At 56.9% G+C, this 23,037-nt stretch overlaps 8 protein-coding genes across 8 annotated transcripts; 4 read left to right on the forward strand and 4 right to left on the reverse strand.

Annotated features, from left to right (window-relative positions):
* On the reverse strand, positions 1-2,949 carry PHYSODRAFT_330481 (hypothetical protein; the record flags this gene model as incomplete). The annotated part of the gene is made up of 5 exons (XM_009527164.1): positions 1-1,185; positions 1,256-1,415; positions 1,485-1,945; positions 2,108-2,815; positions 2,842-2,949. 5 exons carry the CDS (start codon positions 2,947-2,949, stop codon positions 1-3), a joined length of 2,622 nt encoding a protein of 873 aa, XP_009525459.1.
* An 89-nt stretch (positions 2,950-3,038) lies between these two features.
* On the reverse strand, positions 3,039-5,024 carry PHYSODRAFT_345911 (hypothetical protein; the record flags this gene model as incomplete). Its single annotated transcript, XM_009527165.1, has 2 exons — positions 3,039-4,685; positions 4,759-5,024. The coding sequence occupies 2 exons, from the start codon at positions 5,022-5,024 to the stop codon at positions 3,083-3,085; spliced, it is 1,869 nt and encodes a 622-aa protein (XP_009525460.1). The 3' UTR covers positions 3,039-3,082.
* A 191-nt stretch (positions 5,025-5,215) lies between these two features.
* Positions 5,216-6,425, forward strand: PHYSODRAFT_493206 (hypothetical protein; the record flags this gene model as incomplete). The annotated part of the gene is made up of 3 exons (XM_009527166.1): positions 5,216-5,320; positions 5,426-5,626; positions 5,712-6,425. The coding sequence occupies 3 exons, from the start codon at positions 5,216-5,218 to the stop codon at positions 6,423-6,425; spliced, it is 1,020 nt and encodes a 339-aa protein (XP_009525461.1).
* A 277-nt stretch (positions 6,426-6,702) lies between these two features.
* On the forward strand, positions 6,703-10,475 carry PHYSODRAFT_558251 (calpain-like cysteine protease C2; the record flags this gene model as incomplete). Its single annotated transcript, XM_009527167.1, has 2 exons — positions 6,703-6,836; positions 6,939-10,475. 2 exons carry the CDS (start codon positions 6,703-6,705, stop codon positions 10,429-10,431), a joined length of 3,627 nt encoding a protein of 1,208 aa, XP_009525462.1. The 3' UTR covers positions 10,432-10,475.
* Positions 10,476-10,770: 295 nt separating this feature from the next.
* PHYSODRAFT_493595 (hypothetical protein) lies at positions 10,771-12,429 on the reverse strand (the record flags this gene model as incomplete). The annotated part of the gene is made up of 1 exon (XM_009527168.1): positions 10,771-12,429. One exon carries the CDS (start codon positions 12,427-12,429, stop codon positions 10,771-10,773), a length of 1,659 nt encoding a protein of 552 aa, XP_009525463.1.
* Positions 12,430-14,421: 1,992 nt separating this feature from the next.
* PHYSODRAFT_496772 (hypothetical protein) lies at positions 14,422-17,004 on the forward strand (the record flags this gene model as incomplete). Its single annotated transcript, XM_009527169.1, has 2 exons — positions 14,422-14,780; positions 14,850-17,004. The coding sequence occupies 2 exons, from the start codon at positions 14,422-14,424 to the stop codon at positions 17,002-17,004; spliced, it is 2,514 nt and encodes an 837-aa protein (XP_009525464.1).
* A 120-nt stretch (positions 17,005-17,124) lies between these two features.
* Positions 17,125-19,212, reverse strand: PHYSODRAFT_495255 (hypothetical protein; the record flags this gene model as incomplete). Its single annotated transcript, XM_009527170.1, has 2 exons — positions 17,125-17,171; positions 17,643-19,212. The coding sequence occupies 2 exons, from the start codon at positions 19,210-19,212 to the stop codon at positions 17,125-17,127; spliced, it is 1,617 nt and encodes a 538-aa protein (XP_009525465.1).
* A 2,097-nt stretch (positions 19,213-21,309) lies between these two features.
* PHYSODRAFT_497466 (hypothetical protein) lies at positions 21,310-22,842 on the forward strand (the record flags this gene model as incomplete). Its single annotated transcript, XM_009527171.1, has 4 exons — positions 21,310-22,089; positions 22,301-22,336; positions 22,414-22,479; positions 22,543-22,842. 4 exons carry the CDS (start codon positions 21,310-21,312, stop codon positions 22,840-22,842), a joined length of 1,182 nt encoding a protein of 393 aa, XP_009525466.1.
* Between the last annotated feature and the right edge of the window lie 195 nt (positions 22,843-23,037).

A 23,037-nucleotide genomic window follows, 5' to 3' on the forward strand; every position in this document is an offset into this window, starting at 1 on the left:
CTAAGGAACTATTTGAAGCTCGGCCTTGATCGGGGTATCCTCTTCGTACTCGAGAACAATAGGGTCACTAAATGATCCGTTTTGCGCCGTCTCATTTGTCACTGGAGTTGGAAGCGGAGCTGGTTCCGGTTCGGGAGCAGGCGCCGCCATGGGCATCTCCACCTGGTTCCGTTGAAAAAACTCGGCAAAAAGAGGGTTGCAGTCCTCGGACGAGTAGAACTCTTGAACGTGCGGTCTCATCCACTTGGACAGCGAGTTCCCGTGCGAGTTACCTCGGTGCCTCGATTCGATCAGAATGACAGCTCCGTAATCCCGACGGTGCCGAATGCATCGACCCAGTGCTTGGTTGAGCGCGCGAAATGCCTGAAGCTTGTACCACCACGAGCCATTCACGAGCTTCCTGTTCACGCGCGACTTGTGGTCTTGATACTCCCGCCTCAGTGATACTTGGAGATCCTTGAAATTCGGGAACGGAATCCCAACAGCAAGCACTGCGCGCGCGTTGTCGTCCGAGAAATCTATACCTTCGCTGACTTTGTCACGATACACAGCAAGGAAAATTGCTCCCGTTTGGGTCGGCTCTTCGCTGTTGACCCAACCACTCGGAGTACTATGTGATACTGAATGCTCAGCTATAACGGTCTTGTACTGAATGAGCAGTGCGTCAAACTCCTTGCCACCAAGACGTGGCTCCCAAAACATTCGCTTGTGCTTCCCGAGCTGATCCCAGATCCCAGTGCGTTGCCAGCGCGCCTTCAGTATATGCATCAGAGCGTACGATGGGAAGAACATGAGAATGCCGCCGGGAATCACTTGCGCGTATTGCAGTAGCAAGAAGCCCATTGAATCCTGATACTGGAACTTCTGCTGGTTCTTGTACGTTGATATGAGGTCAACATTACCCGGACCGTTCATAATTGCACCGATAAATACTTGTTTCCGCATGTTTACAACATGATTCGACTCCAGACGGATAGGAAAGTCGACGCCAAGCTCGCCAGCGAAAGAGTCCATGGGACTAAGTGTACCAGAAGCTAGAATCACGCTGTGGGCTTGGAGTGCCAGGCTTGAGAATACAACCGCCGCGCTCAGGCACCAGATGCATAGCGTCGTGTCGATTACCTCTTCGTTCTTGTCATTAATTCGCATCTTTTTCGTAATCAGAAGCTTGAAGTCGTCTGCATTCTTGCCGCCGTCAAGAGCCATGTAGGTCCAATCTCGAGGCAGTGTTAAGGGCACGAGTACTCAGCAACACTTTCTTGCCTGGAGTGGCCAACTTCATCTGCTCGTGCTGGAATATCTCCTCCATGTCACCGGTAGTCACATTTAGAAGCTTACAGTCACGCAGCATCTCCATTGAGTCTTCGGTGCTCCATAGAACGTAACAATCGTCGTCGTCAACATCTTCCGGGTCTCTCACAAGCTCTTTGTTGGTTTTAAACCATGTTTCGACACTACTTAGCATGTGACGAACAGCATCGTACCCAGGCGGAGGTGGGTTATTGGACTCCTGCCAGATCACATCGTCGAACGACTTGACCGCACTGGTGAGCATGTGTTCAGTGAGTTCTAGACTCGCACCGCTGCGGCACGTGTCCTCAACGTTGTGGGCTTCGTCCAGAACCACGATAGCGTTATGTAAATTAATGCCGACGGCCTTGCGGATCGCCGGATCCAGGACGTAATTGTAGGGGCAGAAAACAATATGCGCTTCTTCGAGAGCACTCTTCGAAAAGAAGTATGCGCACTCATCGCACGTCGATGCCTCCTTGGTAATATCTTCAATGTCCCAGACCTGCGGCGCGCGCGCTCGCAGTCGACTGAAACTCGTTTGACTGAAAGGACACCCACCCTCGTCTTCCATGTCTCCAGCAGTTCGTCGACGCTCCTTTTCCATCCTTAGCGCCTGGCACTTTTCATTCACCAGCGTAGGTTCATCGTTTACCTCTTCGTTCACACAAAGCATCCGTTTTGCTGCTAACACACACGATTGCAGCCTCGAAGATCCAGGTATTGTTTCCATGTATGACTCAGGACAGCATTTCAGTTCCTTCACAGCTTGTGTCAGCTGCGAATGCGTCCGTGAACAAAAGAAAATCTTCGGAACAAGCGGCGGTTCGTCCTTCTCAAGATCATTGGGTCCAAGTACAGGCTGCTCCTCGGTTTGCGTCCCCCGCTCCACCTCTAGCTCCTGCCTCTGTTGCTGCTCCGCATCCTCCTCCTTCATCTCTTGATCATGTTCCAGTTGCTGCGAATCCAGCTGAGTCTCTTGGTCGAGCAATGCACACGGGTCGTCATTAGTAAGGTCGATAACCACCGGGGTCGTGCCGTCCTCCCGCTTAAACCTCTTGACGCTGCGTTGCAAGAGGCCGAAAGCGTCATCGTCCCAGGCCGAAGCTTGACTGGCTGTGCATTGGCTCTGACTGGCTGCGTATTGGCTCTGACCGGCGGAGAAGTGGATCTGACCGGCGTTGTACTGGGCCGTGAATTGGTTCTGGCTGGTAGCGTATTGGCTCTGGTTGGCAGAATGTTGGCTCTGATTCGCGGTCCCCTCCTCCTGCTGCTGCTGCTGCTGCCACCGCTGCTGCAGAGCTCTCATCTGGTCCTCGCACTGCCGTATCCGTTGCATTCGTTGCTGGTGTTCCACTTGTTGTTGCTGTTGCTGTGCTCGTTCCTGCGCTCTGAGCTGCTGCAGTTGCTGCTGACGCCGCGCCTTCTGCTCGCAGTACGTCGCCATGGCGTCCCGCATGTGGTCGCGCTGGAACGTGAGGCACGAGCTCAGCAGCGCCAGCGTCTTGCCCGAGCCCGTGGGAGACTCCACCAGCGCGTGCTGCTCATGACGGCCAGCTGCGCCGGGAACGGGCTCTTGCCGGCGGGGAAGGCCACGCGGTGGCCCATGATGAGCACCGACGTCTCGTCCGCCGACGATAGCGACGGCGGGGGCTCCATGTCCGGCCGCGCTGATTAATTAGAAGCAAAAGTGACGATAGCTTAGGCCAAAATGTTGCAGTAGGGTTTTGGCGGGAAAACGAGTGAAAGGCGAAAATTCAAGTTGAAGTGAACTGCAACATTCAAAGAGAGATCAGTCGCTCGACTGCTTGGTGGCGTCGTCCAGGAGCGAGAAATAGACCTGCGGCTTCCTCTGCGCCTTAGCGTACAGAGCCTCCGTGGCGTGGGCGAGGCGCAGCATCGTGTCCTCCTGCCAGTGGCCGGTCTGGAACTGGATGGACATGGGCATCCCGCGCGAGTCGTGGCCGATCGGCACGGCCACGCCTGGCACGCCGATGAGGTTGCCGTACACGCAGAAGCGAAAGATGGCGCCGAGCTGCTGCGCGTTGAGCTCGCCGACCTCCAATGCCTCGAGCGGAATCTCTGGTGCCGTGATGCCAGTCGACGGCGTCACGAACGCGTCCACTTTGCTCAGCACGTTCTCCTGGAACTGACGCAGCGCGAACGCGCGGACGCGCTGAGCCGCAAGGAAGTCCATGGCCGTGAAGCTGCGGCCGAACGTCAGGATGAGCTGCACTTCCGGGGACAGTTCACCATAGCGCTCGTAGTACTTGTCCAGGTTCTGCGAGAACTCGGACGTGATGGTGACGCTGTGCGCGGTGTGAATGGCCGTCAGGTGGTGCAGCGGCGTCTCCACAAGCTCAGCTCCACGGGCTTCGAGGGCCTTGAGGGCCTTGGAAACTGCCTCGGCGATCTCCGGTGACGAGTGGTTCGTGTAGTCGCTGAAGTAGCCGATGCGAACGCCCTTGAGCGAGGCAGTTTCTTCGAACGAGTGCAGGTCCACTGGCGGCTGCGTCACGCCACGAGGGAAGCTTGCTTCATCCCCGCCGCTCATGATAGCGTAGCCGATAGCGGCGTCACGAACGGATCCTGCAATTGGGCCGACATGGGCGACTGACGGGCAATCAGCTGCCGCAGGCGGAACGCGCTGGAACGTAGGCTTAATGCCGACGACACCGCAGAGCGCGGATGGGATACGAATGGACCCGCCTCCGTCCAGTCCAAGCGCTAACGGCACCAAACCTGCCGCAACTGCCGCAGCAGAACCGCTCGACGAACCACCAGTGTAGCATTTCGGATTGTGCGGGTTGCGCGCAGTCCCATAGTGCATGTTATAGCCCGTGACACCCGATCCAACCTCGTGCATGTTGGTCGTCCCAAGGATAATAGCTCCAGCCGCACGGAGTCTGGCCACTGGTGGGTCGTCCTCGACGGCAACGTCCTCTTCGTACCCCAGGAAGGAGGTGCCTGTGAACATGCGGTGGCCCTTGATGCGCACTTCATCCTTGATAGCCACGGGCACGCCATCCAGTACGCCCAACGGTTTTCCACGCGCGTAGCGCTCCGCTGAGGCCTTCGCTTGGGCCAGAATCTCGTCATCGTGCTTCTCGACGAACAGATTCAGAGGATAATCACTGCGCTCGTTCTTCTCGACAGCAGCCAGCAGAGCTTTCGCCACTTGCACGGGCGTCACTTTGCCCGAAGCGTAGCGCGACGTGTAGTCGGCGATGCTCCAGTGCTTGAAGAATGCCTCGTCGCCTTTGCCACTCACGCCCTTCTTGCTGAACTCCTCGAGAGAGAGCGGCTCCTCCCCCTCCGTCCGTTTTCTCTTGTCGCTCTCCTTCGGGTCCAGGTACGGGTAGTACAGCGGCAAGTCCGGGATGGACGCGGCGAACCTGCCAGCAGCAGCAGCAGCAATGTCATCAGTCTCTTATATATTCACAGTAACTCGCTCTAAGTTTAACGTACTTGCGGACTTCCAGGATCTTGTTGTCCTTGGCCAGCTGGTTGCACAGGATGCGGCCGAGCACCGGCAGCCGCGCGACGTAGGCCAGCGCTAGCAGCGGCTTCCCGTAGAGCACAGGCGCCGACAGGTCCGTTAGGTCGTAGCCGCTGCTGGCTGCCCACTGCTGCCGCAGCACGTCCAGCGGGGGCAGGTCCACGCGGTCCCCGAGCATCAGCAGCGCGCTGGACAGCAGCAGCACGACGGCCACCGCCGTCGACGTCGACACCATCGCTGCCAGAAAGAGAAGATTGTCAAGTGCTGGCTTCAACCCACTAAGATACTGGTGTATAGACTACAATATGCCGTAGTTGAGGCAATGTATTGTTCGACGTCGCCTATTCAAGTGGTGCACTTCGGCTTTCACGTCGAGCGGCCAGACTGAACTGCAAGCAGGAGCTCACTTGCCTTGCTGCTGGCCCGATGCCGTCGCTGGCTCCTCCGTCGCTCTTCAGCTACGTGGTCTCGCAGGCCACGGGCGTACAGGCCGTGCGCGCGCGGCTGCTGTCCAGCGCGCCGTCGCTCGAGGTGGAGGACGCGGAAGACGTGGAAACCGCCGACATGCGCTCGCTGTCGTCGTCCTCGAGCAGCCGCGCGGCGTCGTCCACCGCGCACTCGCGCGCGACCTGCGAGTCCTGCACGCAGCTGGAGACGGACTTCGCCGGCGCCGTGCTATTCGTGGAGAGCTACCAGGGGCCGCACCGCATCCTGACGCAGGAGAACTCGTCCCCCAAGAAGGACTTCTACGCCTACTACCAGCAGGCGACGGTGGGGCCCTGCCCGACTACAGCGCCACCCGCAGGACTCAGCAAGCTGGAGCTGTCCAAATGGTGTGTGGTTGGTGCTTTGTTGTTGTAGGTGGCATTCCAAGGTAGGCTGCTTACGTCGAATCTGTGGCGTGTGACGGACATTCAGGGAGAAGTGGCGGAACCTGGGCAACATGACTCGACAAGAGGCCATGAAGCGCTACACCACGGCGCTGGACAACTTGGTGGACGACTGGCGCCGCAGTGCAAACTTGCGCAGCGCCGCAGACCCTCGCAGCAGAGCGAGTGAGGCCTCGGCACCGTCTGAAGCGGGCTCTACCACGCCGACCCGAGTGAGGAGGTCCACCAGCATGTTCGAGCGGTTGCCGCGCATCTACGACGAGCTCGGGGAGCTGCAGGACCGCATGGAAGACGAGGTCAAGAAGCGCGACGAGCTGGAGGCCCACCTGCTGCACTTCACGCGCGACAACCGCTCCATGTTCAACCAACAGATGGAGCAAATGGAGCAGATCCGCAATAGTCTGGTGTCGCTAGTCAAGAACCTGGAGGACGACGTGGAGCACCACTCGACTGAGCTACAGCGACTGGTGTTGCGGCAGCAGGAGATGGCTGTACTCGCCAACAACTCGATGCTGCTGGCGGTGGAGGCTCGAGTGCGCCAGGTCTTCCTCGTCCTGCGCGGGTGGGTCCAGAACCGCGCGTTCCGTGCGGCGCTCTTTGTATTGATCACGCTGCGCGTGTGGCACTTCATTCGGCGACGCCGCTTGCCCCAGTTCATGGCGGAAATCCTCATCCGCTGGCTGGCCAAGGTGTCGTCGCTGGATAGCCCGCCGCAGCTGGGCAATGGCGCCGCCCCTCGACGCTGACTCAGCGTAAGCCTTAGTTCCTTGTCCAGCCGTTCACAATGTCCTCTTATCGACGGACATACCCTATCTAGTTTACTGCATTTGTGTGTCAAAATGTCAATCGAACTGCTCCGTATCAAAGTGGAAGTTGCCGTGGTTGAAGCCGTCATCGTTTTCCTGATCGCCAAATTGAACTTTGGGTTGTCACAATCGCAAATTTCTCAATTCCGGCCATACTCAGATCAAGATACCTCCCCTCTCATTTGCAAATTCCCATCGACTAAGACACACGCACGCCATGTTCTGCGGGGAGTGCGGCCACCGCTGGGAGCCCGACGAGATCGCGAGCGCGCGCTTCTGCGCCGAGTGCGGCGCCCCGCGCGAGGACGTCCCCCCTCCGGCGGCGCCGGCTTCTGAGCCCGCGTCGGTCCCGTCCTTCTCCGCGTCCTCCAGCAGCTCCAGCTTCAGCTCGTCGTCCCCGTACGCGGCGTCGACTGCCGCCCCCAGCTCCAGCTCCTTCACGTCCGCGCCCAGTTACGGCTCGGCGGCTTCCTCCACCACGTCATACGCGGCTCCCGCGCCAGTTGCGGCGCCGAGCTACAGCGCACCGACGCCTAGTTACAGCGCGTCGCCGGCCGCTGCGCCTTCTATTAAGTGCGCGCAGTGCGGAGAGCCGTACGGAGACTCGACCGCGCTCTTCTGCGGAGAGTGTGGCGCCCACCGCCCCGCGACGGCGCCTGCTGCAGCCCCAGCAGCGGCTTCCGCAGCGGTGGATGACGGAGGAGACCTCTTCGGAGTGGCGTCCACGTCGTACACCGCTCCAGCTTCAACTCCAGCGGCGCCATCGCAGCCAGCTGGCTATGGAGGAGGCTCCACCTTCGCGGCCTCTGCGAGCGTGAGCTACAACCCGCCGCACGCTGCAGCGCCGACGCCCGCAGCTGCTCCGACGCCGGCACCTGCTACCCCGGCCTACGACCCGTACGCGCCACCGCCGGCAGCCCCAACGTACGATCCATACGCGCCACCGCAGACCCCCGCTGCTCCTGTCGAGCCGCCGGCTTCGGTGAATTTGGAGGCTGCGGCTCCGTCGGTCAGCAGCATCAGCACGCTGCTGGCCAACCTGTCGGTCAGTGCCAAGCCGGAAGGAGAAAGGGACGAACCTGATGGAAAGGGAGTGGGCGTGAGCATCCGACAGGTTGTGCGCGCGCGCAACATGGACTCGCTGAGCACGAGGCTGAAGATCTCCAACGCCGTGGAGCGCAACCGCACCGACCCGCAGGAACGCAGCGAGGGTTACAACGTGACCAAAGTGAACGACACGATCACGGTTGTCCAGAGCGAGCGCGCGGACCCGGCGGAGGAGCGCTACTACAACCAGCGCACGCTGCCGGACAACGGCGAGTGGCTGCAGATCCTGCGCAAGAACCGGCAGGCCGGCACCAAGTTCACGGACCCGCAGTTCCCGCCGGATGCGACCTCGATCTTCCGCGACGCGACCAACCCGAAGTACCCGCACCTGCAGGAGTACATCTGGAAGTGGAAGCGCGTGACAGACTTCTTCAACGAGACGGCCTACGTAGAGATCACCATGCTGGACGACGACAAGAAGCTCGTGTGCAGCATGTCCATCAAGAAACCGGCTGAGGCGGAGAGTATTCTGGAGGTGATCCGCCAAAACCCGACGCCTATCGACCCGCAGTTCTTGAAGATCGCCAAGGACGCAGTGACGACGGGTGTCACGAAGCGTAAGCGCGACCACCTGCTGCTGCTCACCAAGAACATGATTGTGCACATGAGCGAGTTTGTGCAGGACGGGCTGCAGCGCTTCGAGTTGATGTGGGAAAAGAGTCTGCTGGAGCACTACAAGCCGCTCGCCTTTGCCAGTGTCGGAGAAGGGTCGGGCTACCGTCTGGACGGCTCGGAGACCGGAGTCGTGTCGCGTGTTTCGGTCTTGGTGCCGGTGTACTTCCACGCCCAGGGCACTTGCCTCTTTGACCGCTCGCGCGAGTCCAAGGCCGCCAGCCGCATCTCGGGCGTTGGCATTAGCCCGGGAGACATGCGTGTCGGAAGACTGGCGGATGCGTTCGTGTTCGGCGCGCTGTCAATTCTGTCAACGTCGCAGCTCGCGCTATCGCAAGTATTCCCCGAGCTGAGCGACGACTTGGTGCGGCCTGACCGCGTTGAGGTAGGTACGGCATTCCCCAAGGAGCAACAGTACAACGAGGAAGGTGTGTACGCTGTGCGCTTCTGGCGTAACAACCGCAGTCGCGTGGTGGTTGTCGATGACTACATTCCCTGTAGTCAATACGGTAAGCCCGTGTTCGGATCGTTCACAGGCAGCAACGGCAAGTTTGAAATCTGGTCGCTTCTGGTTGAGAAGGCGTACGCGAAGCTTCACGGTGGATACGAGGCAATTGTGGGCGGACAGGAGGTTTATTGCTTGCAAGACCTCTATGGTGGTGTTCCTGCGCGCTACAAACTACAGGAGAAGTGCCCGAGCGAGGAAGTCGCGTGGCAGACGATCAGCAGCGCCCTTCAATCGGGCTCCCTCGTAGGTTGCAGCAACGAAGACATGGCGGCCGAGTTGCCATCGGGGCTGCGTAAGACCGACGCGTATGGCGTCATGAAGCTTGTGGAGCTCGACTACCAGGGCGAGCATACCCGCTTGGTGCAGCTTCGCAACAGTTGGGGCATTGGGACGCACCAGCAACCTGATAAGTGGAAGGGTTCCTGGTCCAACGAGGACCCCAAGTGGCATAGCTTCTCACGTATGCAGAAGGTGGAGATGGGCTTCCAGTTCCGCGAAGACCAAACGTACTGGATGGACTTTAGCGCGTTCTACTGCTTCTTCACGACTGTTATCGAGTCACGAAACCTGTACAACTTCCGGTCTCTTCCGGACGGCATTGGTAACCCGGTTTCCCCGAACCTAAGCATTCACATTGTGTCGGGCGAGTGGAACGGTATTACCAGTGGCGGGCGTGACGCCATGCACTTGAACCCGCAGGTGCAGCTCTTCTCTCCGGCCACGAACGGTTGCAACCTCATTGTGCACCTGGAGCAGCCTTCTCGTCGAATGAAGATGGAAACGGAGTACAGTTCGTACATTGCACCCGTTGTCGTGAAGAACGGTGAGCGCCAACAGCGCAAGATCGATCTCTCGCAGGATGTGGTGGCTACGGGTACCTTTATTTCCAACCGCAGTTGCGTTTTGGAGATCCCGCTCATGCCAGCTGAAGGCGGTAAGCCGTTCGTGATCATTCCTGCAACGTACGATGGCCACCTGCCGTACCAGCTTGGCTTCTCGATGACGCTGTTCACGTCGAAGCCAACGGCCGTGGTGCCGGTATCGGACACGGGTTCATTGCCCGTGTGCTGCATTTGCCAGAAGGCGTTGTCAGGCACGTTCCGAACGTTCACCCACGAGCAGAACGGACAACGGAAGGTGGACCGTGTTTGCCAGGGCGCGTGCGTGGACGCCTACCGCGAGCGCAACACGCCTGTGTGTGTGGACTGCCACCAGCGCATTGAAGTCGTCGAAGGTCGCTTCTCCGGTCGCATGTTCACGCTTCCTGATGGCTCCAGTGTGCACGCGGAGTGCATTGATGCGTACCAGATCCGCACGTCCGAGAAGTGCATCCACTGCGGCCACGCGATCGCCGCCATCCCTGGTCGGTTCGACGGCAAGTACTACCAGGTCAATGGAGGCAAGTGCCACGGCGAGTGCATGGAGGCGTACCAGATGGCAACTGCCCAGCGCTGCGTGCACTGCAGTGAGCCTGTGGTCAAGATCGCAGGCCGCTTTGACGGACGCTTCTACAAGATCGAGGGCGAGCGCCTCGTCCACTTCGAGTGCTGGGAGCAGTACCAGCAGTCGGTGGCTCCCAAGTGCGTGCACTGCGCGCAACCAATTTTGCAGATCCCAGGTCGGTTCGATGGCCGCTTCTACGAGTTGGCCAGTGGCATCGGCAAGGTGCACTTCGAGTGCTGGAATGCCTACCAGACGCTGGCGAACGCACCCAAGTAAGCGAATACTTCGTACTGCTACTGAACAAACCCTTCTGGGTCATCGTGGCTTGAAGTGAAGAGCCTAGACAACGAGACCACTGCAGAAATCGTGTCAATTCAATCACCATAACCACCGTTGAATTGAACGATTGAACCGAGCTTGTCGATTTCAACGAGGGGTACACGACATGACGTGAGAAACTAATTGACGAAATTGAAGTAAGCAAAGTAACTTTATTTCGTGTGTGTGGCCTACGCGCACTGCCTACTAGGTAGCGCCACACACGCACTGCACGATATCTAACGAGTCGATCACTTCAATGCGTGATCACCACAGAAACCCGCCTTACATGTACGCTTAGCATCCGCTGCCGCCAGCAATGCGCAGGCAGCTCGTCGAGTCGAAGAGACTCAGGATGTTGGTCATGAGCGACCAGGCCAGGGCGAAGATGAGGACGCAAATGGTCACGATACCGGCGACCTTGTTCTTGGAGCCATCGCGCTGCATCTGGTGGAGCTCGTCCTTCTGGCGTGGGAGCAGCACGACGAACGCGATCGCGGCCAAGTTGATGGCGTAGGCGATGATGTACGCGTACGTGACCTGCGAGCGCACGTGGTGGTCGTCCTGCTGGATGTACTCGCGCTCGATGTCGAAGTAGCCGTCGATGGTCTTGGTGATGACCGTTCCGAACGGAATGCCAACGCGCTGAGACGTCACGGCCAGGCCGAACAGAGTGGCCTCGAAGTCCTCGCTGTCGACCTCGAGCATGAAGAGCGCGCCGACGAAGTCGGTGGCAGCGTACGGGATCTTCTCGAGAAGAGGGACGCCGAGCCAGAACCACTGGCTGCGGACCACATCCCAGATCGTGAACATGGTCGGGATAATGTCGAGGCACACGACGAGAATCTGCGCGAAGATGATGATGTAGCGCCAGTTCCAGGCGAGACCGTTCTTCTTGATGAGGTACGTTCCGAGCATGGTCAGGAAGGCAGCGAGCATCGTGGCGATACCGTTGTTGATGGGCTCAACACCCGCCCACGTGCTCTGGATGGCGCTGGACGAGGTCACGGAGATCATAGCGAACACATTGTAGAAGAAGCGGAAGGCGATGTACTGGTAGATGGACTTGCGCTGGACGAGCTCGTACACGAACGTGAAGACGGACTTGGACGGACCAGAGGTGACGCGCTCTTCCTTGATGCAGAACCAGCAGAACGGCAGGACGATGAGCGACATGCCGGCGCAGACGCCCATGATAGCGTTGAATCCGACCGACCACGTGAAGGTGCCACCGTAGTCCTCGCTGTTGAGGCCCAGGCCCGTGAAGAACGCCGCAATGATCGAGAACCAGTAGAAGACGACATCACAGTCACCCATGGCCGTACCACGAATGTGGGCGGGCTCCTGCTGCGAGATCTCGATCATGGTGCCGTTGAAGCCACTGTAGGCGAGCACCGTGCCGAAGTTGGCGAACATCATGAGAATAATCATCTTGACGCCGCGGTTCGGGGCGTCCGTGTCGATGGTCGCGAGCTGCTCAGCCGTCAGCTCGCTAGTGTCCAGGTCGGCGATGGACGGGTCGCTGTAGTACGGGTCACCGAGGGGCAGCACCGCCATGAGGAAGCACGAAATAAACGTCATACCCCAGCCGATCACCATGTACGGACGACGACGGTAACCGAAGATCGGGACGGTGTCCGTCAACATGCCCGTGAAGACACGGAGACTGCGGGGGAACTGGATGAGAGCCACAGCCGTCGCGACGAGCGTCGCCGACATGTGCAGGTAGTTGTTGAACGCCGCGTAGACGACGCCACTGATGCTGCTGTTCACGATGCCGACACCAGCCGAGAGCGCCACCATACCGAAGTTCTCCCACGAGTACACGGAGACAGAGCCGCGGGTCTCACGCAGAGCGCCATTCTCGTGCTGGCCGAGGGCGGAGACACCGTTCTCGACGTTGGGGGACTTGGCCTCCACGTAGGAGTTCTGCTTGAGCTGCTCAGGAGCCTGCATGGCACTCGGAGATTTCAGAAGTGAGCTCGGTGGCGTCTACAGATCGAGGCCAACCTCACGGACGTGGTGATTGACTGGCCCTGCTCGACTGCAACGAAGCCCGTTGAACGGACAACCAAGAGCCAGGTCGAGATGGTGATCTTGCGTACGCGCGATGGTCTTGCAGTGCAGGCTACACAACATTCGGACCCGCAGAGATTAACCCTCTAATCACCACAGAGAGGGAACTGCTGCTAAAACTGTGACAGACGAAGGGATACATGTACTGTACACCCTAGTACAAGTTGCACTGAATCAAAGTTATCCGGTTTTGCAGCGGCCGCTGAGATTTGTCCAACATTACACAGTCATCAAAAAAAGCACGCAGCGTTAGGCTAGTCGAGCGGTAATGATTATAGGATGCGGTTGCCAGCACTTCGACGGCGAGGAAACAAAGGAGCTTGGCCGATGGAGTTCGAGCAGCTCTCCTCAGCCTCTGAGGGTCAAGCCTGGACCACCGGCAACTTCGGTTAAAACGATCACGTGGTCGTGCAGACTGGACTGGTTTTGCTGTCCGCTCCCTGCGTTATTAAACTGTATTTTGGCGGGCGCGTGCACTTCTGGGAGCGATTGGCCCGAGGCACGCGCCCAGCTCCGTCTCTCGTGGTGAGGCTCAGAATTCCTCCGGTGCAGCTGGTACACTTGGATACCGCAAACGTGCTTCGCAAAAATGAAGAAAACCTAAAACTAAACGGTGTGTGCCCTCTTACACAGGTATGCACACCTGTACAGCATGCTGGAACTGTAGACACGAGATTTCATGAAGTGGAGAGAAATTTGCTACACCAGACGCAATGCATCCAACGCCACCGCAAATACGTACCCAAGGAGATGCTCGCAAAACCGCTGAGCTCCATCCAGGAATCTCGGCCTCAAGATTTGAAAAACACTGACTAAAGATTTGGCAGGGTTCGTTAAAAGTTGCAGTATATTAGTACATTTTTTTTTCGTTGCAGAGTCCTGGTGTCCAGCCTTGCCTCGCCACGAGCGCAGTTAGCGGGCAAAAGTGCTGTCCTTAAGTTTCTTGGGTGTGCATATCTTACTATTAAACGTGGCGGGTCTAGAAAATAATTCAAAGGATGGTGGTGTATACGAAGAATCACGCCGTGCGTCAAATGGAAGTCAGCTTAATTGACACCGTCAGTTAAGCTGACTTCCATTGCCCTGTGTTTACTACATGTGCATACTTATAAGTACCCACTGTGGTACTGAACAGCCCTCTTTGCTTTCCAATCTACTCATGTAGCTTAAATAACCATGGTTCGTCGAAGGCACGCGCCTTCGTCGACACATGACGATAGGCCAAACCGGACAGATTATCAGCATCCTGTGGAGCCGCCACGGGGCTCTGCAGGCAGTGCAGCGACGAAACATGCACTGCATGCACTTCACAATTGTACAGAACAGTGTACATACATGTACACAACGACTCGTCTTCTCTACAGTCGCCAATGGTCCAGTGTACGTGTACACCCCAAATTTTTGGGCCCTGGGCCGTAGAGCGAGAGCAGTGCATACTGTAGAAACGCTTCGCTGCGACCATGCCTTCAACCATGGCTGGCTGCTGGGCCAGCAGTGCTGGCTCCCACGATGCGAGTCGCACCTCGTAACGTTGATTGAGTTAGGCTAAGTTCCATGTGCCATACATGCTGCATTGAGTTCACCACCGTGACGAATCTTCTCAATGTACATGTATCACAAAATGTAACTTACCGGTAGAGGTCGTATAGATTCCGAGGAAGGCGCGAGATGCGAGTCACTATGCATGTAGATCCGACCTCCTGAGTTGACGATTTTGGCAAACTATTTCAAAAGTACTCTGATCCTCATAACTATTCGTACCATATATTGAGCAAATGAATAGTGAAAACATTTGCAGATACCGCCTCGTCCCAATCAAAGAATCTTTTCTTCCTTCCTTCTTCATCCTCGTAAGCTTTCGGTTCAGCCAGCATGGGCACCACGCAGCAAGATGCGGCTGCTGCGAACGCCAACCCGAGCGGCACCATCAAGACGAGTGTGTCCATCTACTTGCCGATACTGGTGGCTGGGTTTCTGCTCTTCGAGTGTCTTCGTCGACGTTTCCGTCGCGTCTACGACAGTCGTCGTGAAGAAGAGGACATTTTCAACACTTCCGCCTTGAACTCTCGTCGAGATGGGCTCTTCCGCTGGATTCCAGCGGGTTTCCGAGTGTCGGACGATGAAATCCTGGAGAGATGCGGACTGGAGACGCTGACGTATCTTCGGTTCTTGAGACTTGGACACAAGTTGGCACTTTTGGCGGTGGGGTGCTCGGCAGTGCTCTTCCCTTTGTATGCGACGGCGGGGCCCGCACTGACCCACCGGATGTCAATCGACCCGTTGACGCGAATTTCCATGAGCAATTTACCCGAACGCAGTGACCGGCTGTGGGCTCCGACTGTCGTCGCGTTCGTCATGGCGACGTACGCGATGCGGCTGCTGGTCACCGAGTACAAATTGTACGTGCGCTGCCGCCACCAAGTGCTGGGTAAAATGGAGGCGCCGCAGTACTCGGTGCTAGTGAATGATTTACCCCTGCATTTAAGGACCCGACAAACTTTGGAGAAATACATGGGGAAGATATTCCCGTCGTCGATCCGACATGTGTATGTGGCACTGGAATGCGCCACGCTGGAGACGCTGGTGTGTCAACGAGAGCAAGCTCGTGGGGCTCTGGAACATGCGTTGGCAAAGTGTGAGCGCTCGCGTAAAAGACCGCGACACCGTGAGGGAAGGTCGTGGCTCGGGATGTTGATGTGTAAATCTGGTAGTCGAGGAGAGTTGGTCGACAGCATTGATCACTATCAAGAGCGACTGGCGCAGCTGAATGAAGAAGTGGCGAGGGAGATTCAAAGTATTGACGACGCACAGGCGCAACTTGCGGTCCAAGTGGAGGAGCACGAAAGAGAAATGGGGAGTATTGATGATGGGGACGAGCTACAGTTGCCGGAGACTGAAGGACGCTGGAGGCAGGTTCTGAAGAAGCCAAAGACTGATGGGGATCCTAAGAAGACTCCGCTATTAAATCGCCGAGAAAGGATGGAACACATGAGCAGCAGTTTCGGTGGAGATGACGAGGATAATATTGACGAGAAGAAAGCGCGGCGTCACGAACGAGAAATGAGCCAGGATGAGCGTGAGCAGATCCGCAAGCAGCGTCCTATTCGGGTGATGCGGCGGGCTGCTTTTATTTCGTTCTCGTCGCTGATGTCGGCACAAGTGGCGCAGCAGACGCTACAGTCCAAGGATCCTGCCTGCATGGCTGTTGCCCCCGCGCCACATGCGGATGATATCAATTGGGACAACATTGGACTTCGTTATCGAACTCGGGCCTTGGGAATGCTCGTGTCCTCGCTGATTTCGGCCACTATTGTGCTTTTCTGGACGATTCCGACTGCGTTTGTAGCCTCGCTGGCTACTGTCGAGTCTCTTCGACGTGCTTTGCCTTTCCTGAACAAAGCATTCGACGAGTACCCAATTCTCCAAGACATTTTCAAGCAAATTGCACCGTTGGCCCTTGTGGCATTGAGTGCATTGGCTCCAATTGTGTTCAATTTTCTATCGAGGCGAGAAGGGCACCCGTCCAATACAGAGGTTCGAGCCGCATTGTTTACGAAGCTGGCGTACTTCCAGCTTGTCCAGATATTTTTCGTTACTGTGATTGTCGGCACCATCTTGGACAGTCTCAAGGAGATTCTGGACCAGCCAAAGAAGCTCGTGTCGATGCTTGGCCGCAGCATGCCTCAACAGTCAACGTTCTTTATCTCGTACGTGATCGTGCAGACGGGTCTTGGGCTGGTGTTGGAGCTGCTCCGTGTGGTTCCGTTGGTCCTCTCGGCGTTCTTTGCACTTCTAGCACCGAAGCACACGCGACGCGAGCGCTACTCGCCATGGCTTGGATTACGGGATATCGCGCAGACAGACCCCTTCGACCCGACCAACAACCTTGCAGACTGTTTCCTCGTTCTACTCGTTACGCTGACATTCGCACCCATCGCGCCTTTGGTTTGCTACTTCACTTGGTTCTTCTTCCTCATGGCTGAAATTGTGTACCGCCGACAAGTTCTCTGCGTGTACAAGCCGATGTATTATGGGCTTGGAGCTTACTGGCCGCGCGTGTTCAAGTTTTGTATCATCGCGCTCATTGTGGGTCAGCTGACACTCATCGGAATACTGTCTCTCAAGAAGGCAACGGTACAGCCGATTTTTATCATTGTGCTCATCGCCATCGTGTTACTGTTCAACTACAACGTGCTTACACTCTACCCACCGGTGGCCAAGTATCTGCCGCTGACGGAATGTGTTCGCCTGGATACCGCACGAGGTCTCCGAGACCCAACGGCACCCAAGTTCTTCTTCCTGGATAACGTTTATCGCCAGCCTGCCATGAACGAGCGAGTGCCTCTGCGTGCAGACTATCGGATGCTGGTCGGTGACTACAGCGAGGAAACCGCCTTAATCTCGCCCGAAATTCACTCGCCGGAGGACCAGCATTTGTTTGCGAATGTCGTCTGATGAATTGAGGGCACAGGTGGCTACGGAAGCTGTTCACCGCTTGAAGAGGGCCAAAGTATCGGGACAAGGTAAATTTTCTGATGTACAAGGCTTCATATTGCTGGTGGTAACCTCCGCCGACTAAATGTTAGCACACATTTTGGCAGCTTTCCTGCGTGCAAACTCGCCTACCCATTCCTGGTCTTCGATGAGAGCGGATTCCACGTCGATTAACCACAGAAGTGAGCGACTGATGCGTTGCAAACACGCTTTGGCCTTGGCTGCGTCGGCCCCTGTGACTTCCATCTTCAGATCCGTCACGATCACATTCCGCAGTCGCTTCTCCACCTGCACTTGTACCCCGAACTTTTCTCGTAGAATCGGCACGAGCAACACCTGAAAGCCTGATGCTATCTCTCCTGAGAGCTCGTACAGGTAAAGTGGCCGGCGCTTGCCTGTTCCACGGATGGCGTTTGTGAGCCAGTCGTGCAGGCGCATTCGCTTCGCCTTGTCAGTAGTCCAGCTGTCTACTAGGCGACGCAAGATGGAGAAGCAAATGTGTTCAGCCTCAGCTTGTTCCTCTTTGGTTTGGCACTGTGCAGTATGATCCAACAGGGTTTCGTACACTGCCGCTGAGTTTTCCCACGAGGTGTCGTCACCTTCAGACAGCAGCTCCTCACGCTCCTTTTCGCATGAAGGGCACTGTCGCCTCAGCAGCTCTTGCATTTTTTCCATTCGTTGCAGTAGATCGGCCTTGTCACTTTCGGCGGCGCGTCGTGTGGCACATTCGTACTTCCACTGCACGCGAAACCGGCGAAGTAAATCCTGGAGGACGGACGCTTGCTGCTCCAGGAAGCGCATCCGCGAGCTTGTTCCATAGCCCACTGGACCCACCGCTCCTGCTGCTGAATCGGTTTGGTTTGGTGATGGTGGCATGGTAAAGTTGGCAAAGCTCGTCGCACCGCCCTGCGGTTGCTTCTTTGGCGACCGAACTGTCCTGGAAATCCCTTCCAGCAGCTTCAGATTCAGCACTTGTTGGCCCAGATGATCCAGCTCAGCGAGCAGTCGATCGTTTTCGTCTCGGAGGCTGAAGCGATCATCTACCGTGGGGTAAGAAAATTCAGCTGGCAGCAACTGCGACGATGGTGCTACAGCAGTACCAACATTATCTACGCGTCTCCGACCGCGTTCTCCTCGACGAGGTGAGCTCCGTGGGGAAACGGGTATATCGTCATCTCGAGCACTCGCCGTCCGCATCTCGTCAAGCTTCGTGGCGCATGGGTCGTCGAGGGTCTGGTAGATCTCAATTGTATGACGCAGGCTCTCGATCAGCTCCCGCTCCTCTTCACGCTCCTCGGCCGATAGTGCGAGGTCGCGTGCCTGGTCTTCAACCTTAACACGGAGCAGCTGCACTTCCAGCTCGGCCTCCCGTAGTTGAAGCTGGAGTGGCTTGAGCTCCCCGATCTGCTTCTGTGCACTTGCGAGTTCTCTGCCTAGAACACTGTTGCGGCGGTGAGCCTCCTCAAATTTGGCTTCCACATCGCCGGAGCCTTCAAGTACCGGGGGCATGGAATTTCGTCTTACAACTGGCATGAACTCGTGCTTCTCCGGACTGCCACCACTGTGCGCCGGTGAGGGCTCTTCAGACGACGGAGGGTCCTCAGCCGCTGTAGCCTGAGGGGGCGACCCCATTGAAGGATCGAGTTGGAGCTGCAGCTTAAGACGTGGAGACGAGCGTTTGCTGCGTCGTTTACCAGGGGAGTGCCGATTGCTCTGAGCTTGGGATTGGGATTGGGCTTCAAGCTGGTCCTTCAAATCGTCTATCTGCTCCTTGGCCTTGCTCAGTTCTGATATGATGCTTTGGTTCTCCTTGATACTTTCACGCAGGTGCTCGGACAGTTGAGCCTCCTGCTCGTCCTTCTCGGCCACAAGTCTCAACAGCTCCTCCTTCTCGCTCTCGACTCGTGCGCATTGCTCCTGCAGGTGACGAAGCTCCTCCTGCAGCTGCGCGTTCTCCTCCAGCAGTCGAATACCAGCTCGAGCTGCATGTTCCAGCTCGGTTTCTTCTTCGTCATCGCCCTCGTCCCCCTCATCGCCTTCATCGTCACTGTCTGGGAAGGCCTTCGGGGCGTCGTCTAGCTGAGAATCCTCTGCAACCACGGCATCTTCGGACCCCGAAGCTGCGCGATCAACATACCCACCGTCTTCATTCGTCGCTGAACGAGTCATAGTCTCGCCGCGTGCAGGCAGAGAGCCGCCGACAAGCGAGAGATCTTCAGTCGAAACAACGCAATGGTCCATGCGCCGACCCACCTGTCTTGCAGCGACTGCCTGTTGAGACCCTGAATAGATCTTGAAGGGGCGCTAAAAACGGACGTTGAAGTTGATCGTACCGTCACGTGTCAATTGAGGGCCAACTTTTTTTTGGGGGGGGATTTCAACGCCTGGTGAGGTATCTATCTGAGACGAGGTATCATACCTCGTCTTGCCTTCCACACGGCGTGAGAGCCTCACGGCGAGGTACATGTACCAGGCACGTCAGGAGATATTTGCTTGCACGCACGCGAAGACATGATAGTCATATGTGGCAATGGCAACAAATACTTGAAAATTCTTCATTCATTCATGCAACAAGCACTTTGTTTCAGACCGGCCGTCCTCGTTAGACGTTAGACCAGCTGCGACTTTCTCAAGCACTTCAAAACGTTGCAGATATTTTTCTCGTGTCCGACTCAAGGATAGTTCAATCATTAGCTAGGCGTCTGGTGATTCGGATCATTCACCAAAACCGCGACTACTTGCACTCGTTGCCGCCTCTCCACGATGTTCCGACGGTGGTGACTGGTTGCAAGACAAGGGGCATTCAGCGGCGTCCCTCGCGGATGGACGCAGAAAAGTTAAGTGTGGACAGCCCTTCTCGAAGTTTCTTCGCCAAGATGGAAAGCGAAGATGGAGACAAAACAGATGCCGGGGCTAACAAAGAAAACAAGGACGGCCGCGGCTAGGATGTTTCGCCTTCATGGTAAAGCAAGGCAAAATTGACATCAAACTGTGGAAAGCCTAGCGTTGGAGACCCTGCAGCGGTGCCGCTGATCGGCGGATCCCCGAAAATTTGTGAGACCTACCGTCCAGCTGGCCACATTTGATGGCCGAACTCATAGGGGAAGGTGGCTCCAATACAAACTGCAAGTTTTCAGTGCCCAGGGGTCAATACGAAAGCTGTCCCAGCCGGCTGGGTGGGGGCGTCGATGCTGTCGCATTATGAACAAGGTGGTTCTTCACACTTGTGCAGCGATCAACCACAGTCTGCAAAAAGCGACCAAAGTAGCTGAACACCGACGGAAGAACAGATATCACCATGGGCAATAAGAGCAGTCGTGTGAGTTCGCCTCCGTACGCACAACCGTCACCTTACGCTCGGCCGTCCGGATCGCTCTACTCGGCCTCATCAGCCGTCGGTAATCCGAACCGCGGCGCCCCGAGTCCCGCCGAGCGCGGCATGCTATACTGCAAGACCAAGAACACGGCTGCAGCCCCGACACCTTCCGCGCTCTACGGCAAGAAGTCCGCCTCGAAATCGAGGCAGGCGCCTACGCCCACTACGCTGTACTCCAAGCCGTCAGCGGCCTCGACGCCCAAGCCGACGCCGACATCCTTGTACTCGAAGAAGTCCTCACTGCTCCGAGGCTTCTCGCGATCGTCGATCTCCCGGTCGGGAGTGTCGATGTCGGGCTCGTCGGTCGGACAGCCGTCTCCATTTGCGATGCCGCGAGCGTCTGCAAGCTCCACGTACTCGCGGTCGACAGTCACACCCAATGGCGACTTGGCTCCGACTGCCATGACTTCGTGCGTCAAGTGTCGGATGCCGTTCGGAGACTCCACCGCGGCCTTCTGCCGGGATTGCGGCCACCCGCGACCTGCGGGCACCATACCCGTTGCACCGGTACAACGGGTGAGTGACGGGCGCGGCTCGTTCGGCAAGCACGCCGTAGCGTTTTAAGCCGCTGTGGCATACCGGTAGTAGTGAGAGTGTTTTATGACGTTTATCGTCTGGATTGCAGTCGCACGAGCAGATTCGCGCTATGATCCTTTCGCTAGCTCCAAGTGGGAGAGCTCCGCCATATTCGTGCTGTAGTTGTAGTGGTAAAATAACAAGACCACCGAGATAATACAAGCAGTACCGTAACCCTCCATACAGAATCTTTTGTCTCGCTCACATTATACTGTACACTACTTTTGTGGACTTCTGTCGCTCTAATTCCGAAAGTTCATCTCGGGTATTTTGACCAGCCAAAAATCCATACAACCTCAACAAGCTTAGCAGCAATGGACGAGTTCTTGGCCGACTTGCGGGAGCTGGACGAGACGCAGGAGCGCGTCGAAGCCGTGAGTGACGGCATGCTGCGTGTGCAGCGCTCAGGCGACGCCTCGAAGGCGCGGGAGATGGTGGAGAGCTGGATCCAGGCGCTGCGGGCCAGCGACTTCCAGTCGGAGCGCGTGGCGTTCCTGTACGTGGCCAACCACGTGCTGCAGAAGACGCTGTTCGGCGGGTCGGAGGCCGCCAAGACGCCGCTGTTCGTGGAGCTGTTCATGCAGCACCTGGAGGAGGCGGTGGCGCTCGTGTGCAACTCGCCCATGGACCGGCAGAACGTCACGAAGCTCCTGGAGCTGTGGCACGAGAAGGAGATTTTCACGGACGCGCAGGTGCTCAAGCTGTGGCGCTGCACGGGGGAGGACCTGCCCCACTTCCTGGAGGCTGTGGATGGAGACGCGGGCGCGAAACAGGGCGAGAAGTCGACGGACGAGGAGGACATGGAAGAGCTGCCGGACAACCAGGACGCCGCGGCGGAGCTGCACCACGTGCTGCCCATGAAGCTCAACTCGCACTCGGTGAACCCCGTGCTGGACGTGCTGAAGAAGATCGACCACCACAAGACGGCGGTCAAGTTCCTGGACCAGCAGATCAGGGAGAGGCACCAGGTCTTGCTGCAAGACAGCGTCATGAGGTACCAGACCGCGGCGGATCTGGTGGCGGACAGAGCCACGGCATCGTCGCAGATCAAACAACGCACGGAGGAGTGCTTGAGACTGGTCAAAGTTCGCAACGTAAGTGATGGAAGCCCCCGTGCTGTAGAAGAGTGGTTGGTAACTGTGTGTTGTTGGTGCTGGCAGAAATTTATCCGCGATGTGGCTGACTTGAAGGCGCAACTGACCGAAGCGATCGCCAATATGATCGACTATGAGGTAGGATAGAGTGTGCTTATAGGCGCCAACTGCTTAGAAGATATTGACCATGGTATTTTTGTTAACGTTGCAGGAAGAGGCCGCAGCCAAGATCGAGCAGAAGCTGGAGGTATGGTGAATATGCAGGTAGCTACGAAGGACTTCTTTTTTAGTAACTTTGTTCGTGTTGTTTCCTGATCATTCTAGCAATGCGACGAGATCGACTTGGGGCTCATGGATTTGACGGATCACATGAGCAAGTTCCCTGAAGAGGTAAGCTAACCGTAAATTCCGCTGATAGCACGGACAGCGCTAACATTGTGACTGTGAGTGTAGTGGTCACGCGCGCGGATTGTTAGTATGCAGCGCCGCAAGCAGCGCGAAGAGTTCCAGCGTCAGAAGGACGAGGAAATTGCCCGCCTGCACCATGAAGCTATTGCTGAGAGCGCAATGCACGCGATGAACCTGGAGGCTGATATCAACTCCAACTCGGCCTCAGAGTTGCAGTCTCTTTCCAAGGAGTTCAAGGACCGTCCACAAGAGAAGGACACCAAAACCGACAACGAGAACGAGCTCGTCTGGAACCCGTGCGTGCTGTTTGTTGACTGGGAACACAACGCAATTACTTTGAGGTGACTAACCATGTATTCTTCATATTGATCATTCTGCGCAGAATTCGAAAAGAACTGGTGCCGCTGCGAAGTTTGAACGTAGACTGGGAAGATTGGCGAGACCACTGATTGGAACGCCCCGGCCCATTGCTATGGCGTAGCTCTGCGTAAATTATCTTTCCCCTCCATATTATATGCAGCAGCTAATGCCACCTGCATA

This window comes from Phytophthora sojae (assembly GCF_000149755.1).
Source record: "Phytophthora sojae unplaced genomic scaffold PHYSOscaffold_3, whole genome shotgun sequence".
Taxonomy (NCBI): domain Eukaryota; phylum Oomycota; class Peronosporomycetes; order Peronosporales; family Peronosporaceae; genus Phytophthora; species Phytophthora sojae.